Here is a 3895-nt window from a genome sequence, read left to right as displayed (position 1 = left end):
CAGGTATGCTCCTGTAGTTCTCAGCTGAACAGGTTCCCCCTCAGGCCCTTCATCCATGCATCCTTCTACCTACTCCTCTCTCTCAACCAATTCCCCTTGAGCCTTCTTTGCCACCTTAATCTGGTGAAAACAGGTTGTAACAAGTGCACTTCTCCCATGAGAAAGCCAAAGTTCTTGGAGAATTCATACCAGAGATGCATCTCTGTTGTTTATATGCTATATGGCACAGAAGTCCATGCAAGAATTAGAGCTGTAATAGCACTCAGGAAACAGACATTAAAAATCCTTTCTCTCTCTGGCATAACTTCAGCTGCTTACTGCAGCTTTTCATTTTTGTCACCTGCCCAGAAAAAGACCTCTGCCAAGATCAGAAGTGAAGACTTCTGCATACAAGCATAAAATCACAGTACTGCTTACAAAAGGAGTGTAAAATACCTCTTGTCTCCGTGGCTTACTTCACTGCATAATTAAAACTACACTAAAACTCTTTTGGTATTCTCCGCACCCTCAAAGCATCCCTGCTTCATTGCTGTTGAGCAGTGCCTCAAGCCAGAGAGCTGCCCCTGACAGAGGGCACCAGCAAGGTATTACCTGCCTGGCTTGTGCTTTACAACAGCAATCTCGCAGGATATGATAGCACCAGGGGAGTCCAGGGGTCTCGTGTGCTCTTAGAGTCCCTTCTGGGAGGGGCAGGGAAAGGGGAGTCTTGTGTTGTCAGGCAAACCCCTCTGCAGGGTCTGTCCCACCCAGGGCCATTCAGAGGCTCTCTGGCATCACTAACTCTTCACACTCTCATTTGTTAACAACTCCTATAATGCATATTAGCACCTATTTATCTAGTTCTTCCCCAGCCTATCTGTTTCACACTGGAAGGTGATAAACCAAATTCCCCATTCTCATTCATCTCTGGTCCAAGTTTGCTTCCCCGTGAATTGTACAACAAATTTCTCCTGATAGTCCTAAATCTTAGCGCAAGGGAAGACCTCGAATCACTGATTCACTACAGAGCGATGCCTTAAAAACCCTCTGACTGAGCTGGTCGAGAGTTAAATAGGGTCAGAAGATGCCTGGGAAGTTAATTTTGCCTGTTGAGGTGAACAACTGAACCCATCTCAAGGTGGAGAACACTCCGGTTCTGCTTGCACATGTTCTGAGCACCCCTGAAACCTCCCTCAGTGAGTCTGTGCTGCACCTTACTCATCCAGAGAAGCAAAACAGCAACAAAAAAACCCGCAGAAAACACCAGGAATACTCTGCGGGAACTGCCTGCAGAGCCGGTGTTGCCAGAGGTAACCTCTGGAGAAACAACCACCACCAATATTTGAAGTCCCATGACAGGATCTGTACTGGCAAAGCTGATCTCCAGAGGAAGGTTCTGAAGGATGAGAAAGTGGGAAACAAGGACCAAGCTTTCCAAGTTATTTGTCAATATGTACAGAAAGATATTTACTGGCACATTCAGAAGCACTTAGCTGTATAGGTCCCACAGGGGTGCTCTGATGCATGGGCAGTACAGCAGGACAGCGTGAGCACTGTGAATGTGTGAAAACAGGGTCACAAAAGCAGAAGACCCTGTGAAAAAAAAAACACTGGCACAAGCAAAGCAAAATTACATTTGTCTGATTCTGCCAGAACAGCTCTGTAAAGTTAGCAATAAATTTACTAAGAAGGATCCAGTAGTAACTGCGTGAGGTGGGATGGAAAAATGGCCAAATATTTATGTATAATTTTGTATCCAATGGATGATACAAAGCACTCATTTGCCTTTGTGCTGCTATTAAGGGTGCTGTTCTGCATGGGCAGAGTTGGGCAGTCAAACCAGTCCCCTTGTCCTAGCTGTGTTTAAGTTGCAGATTTCTACAAACACAATTTTATATTTAGTATTGCCTGCCATAGCCTCATCAAATACTGGCACTCACCATTTCAGCTGCTTCCTCTGACAATGACTTTTTGCTGCTCAGTGCATCTGATGATGATTATTCCTGTCTGGAGACAGGGTGAAATGCACTCACCAATCCCTGCTTTACCTACTCCCAGTGTATTTTGCTAGAGGCAAGCAATGGGCAGAACATCTTTCTTTTCTCTTGAGATTAGAAACTATGTGAAATACTTAGAATTTATTAACTTATTGTTGTTACTAACTTATAAATTAGTATCTTTTTAGTATCTTTAGTATCTTTTTAGTGTCTTTAAGTCCCTTTACCTTGACTTTCTAGAGATTTACTTAAGGTTTGGAGAAAAATATTTCCAGGTGAGCCTGATTGGGTTCAGCTGGTTGTGACAGATGCAATTCATTTGGAGGTGGGAGGGAGAATGGTGGAGAGAGGATAAAAGGCTTTGGAACGCAGCATAGAATTCTTTCTGTAAGGGAAACTTTTCAGTCTTCTGTCTTAGTAGCTGCCTCTCGTCTTAGTAACTGCTTCTTGGGTTCTCCTTCTTATTATGCCATCACCCATTCCTCTTAATTGTTTTCTTCCTTTGGAGTTTTCCCCATCTGCAGATTTGCGACCTTGCAGCAGCCCCTTAGTTATCCCTGGAAAAGACAGCAAAAGTTCCTTGTGGGGAGATCCTTTTTTCAGGACTCGCCGCTTGCCTCCACGCCTGGCCTGGTGCTCCATTGACTGGGATCAGCTCTGCCTCCTGCAGCCCTTAGGCTCTGGGGGCTTCGGTTCTGTCTACAAAGCCACCTACTATGGTGCGACTGTGGCTGTGAAGCAGGTGAAGAAGAGCAGCAAAAACCGGCTGGCGTCACGGCAGAGCTTCTGGGCTGAGCTGAATGTAGCCTGGCTACAGCACGAGAATGTGGTGCGTGTGGTGGCTGCCAGCACATGTGCCCCAGCCAGCCAGAACAGCCTGGGCACCATCATTATGGAGTACGTGGGCAACATCACCCTGCACCATGTAATTTACGGCACTGGTGATGTGTGGAGACAGGGTGAGGATGATGAAGGAGGTTATGGAAGGCAGGCCCTGAGCATGGAGGAGACTGTGTGCTATTCTTGTGACATTGTGACTGGCTTAGCCTTTCTTCACTCACAGGGCATTGTGCACTTGGACCTGAAGCCTGCAAATGTCTTCATCACCGAGCAGGGAGTGTGCAAGATTGGAGACTTTGGGTGCTCCCAGAAACTGGAGGAGGGCTTGTCCCAGAGCCCCCATGTTTGCCAGCAAGGGGGCACGTACACACACCGTGCCCCCGAGCTCCTCAAGGGGGAGAGAGTCACTGCCAAAGCAGACATCTACTCATTTGCTATCACCCTTTGGCAAATCGTCATGCGTGAGCAGCCCTACCTGGGCGAGCGGCAGCACGTCCTCTACGCTGTGGTGGCCTATAACTTACGCCCTTCGCTGGCTGCTGCCGTTTTCCATGAGTCTCCCGTGGGCCAGAGGCTGCAGAGCATTATTAGCTGCTGCTGGAAGGCTGATGTAGAGGAGCGCCTGAGCGCAGCCCAGCTGCTGCCCAGCCTCAAGGCACTCAAGGGGAGCCTTTAGGAAAATGTGGGACTCCTGACTTTATTTTATTGCTGATTTTTCTTTCACTCTGCCTTTCCTCCAAACACAATGAGTGTAGCCCCTGTGTGATCTAAAGGCTTTGCTGCTAGTTTTTATACTAAAAAAAAAAAACATGAAAAACCAAACTATTTTGATGTAAGATTATAAAAAGATTTAACAAAACTGAGGGGCTTTACCATGGGAGGGGACAGAGACAAGGATCAAGATGTGGGTGAATGTGCCGTTTTCTGGTTAATCTGTTGTGTGCTGCCTTGCTCAGGGAGAAACTGGGGAATGTGATGTGCGGAAAAGTAGTTGTTTTCAGGTAATTACACAATAGGGCTGCTTTTGGAAGGTTCCTTGTACATAATTCCTTTTGGTATTTCCAAAATGTTGGATATGA

The 3895-nt window shown here is 46.6% G+C and overlaps 1 protein-coding gene across 1 annotated transcript; it reads left to right on the top strand.

The window, feature by feature from the left end:
• Positions 1–2442: 2442 nt before the first annotated feature.
• On the top strand, positions 2443–3492 carry MOS (v-mos Moloney murine sarcoma viral oncogene homolog). The gene has a single exon (XM_009868649.1). It carries the CDS (start codon positions 2443–2445, stop codon positions 3490–3492), a length of 1050 nt encoding a protein of 349 aa, XP_009866951.1.
• The last annotated feature ends 403 nt before the right edge of the window (positions 3493–3895 follow it).

This window comes from Apaloderma vittatum, unplaced genomic scaffold, assembly GCF_000703405.1.
Source record: "Apaloderma vittatum isolate BGI_N311 unplaced genomic scaffold, ASM70340v1 scaffold5444, whole genome shotgun sequence".
Taxonomy (NCBI): domain Eukaryota; kingdom Metazoa; phylum Chordata; class Aves; order Trogoniformes; family Trogonidae; genus Apaloderma; species Apaloderma vittatum.
Note: the sequence above shows the minus strand (reverse complement) of the source record. Positions and strands in the feature narration are given on the sequence as shown.

Excerpts from the sequence above, each read along its gene's own strand:
- MOS (XM_009868649.1), top strand. The coding sequence starts at position 2,443 with ATGCCATCACCCATTCCTCTTAATTGTTTTCTTCCTTTGGAGTTTTCC.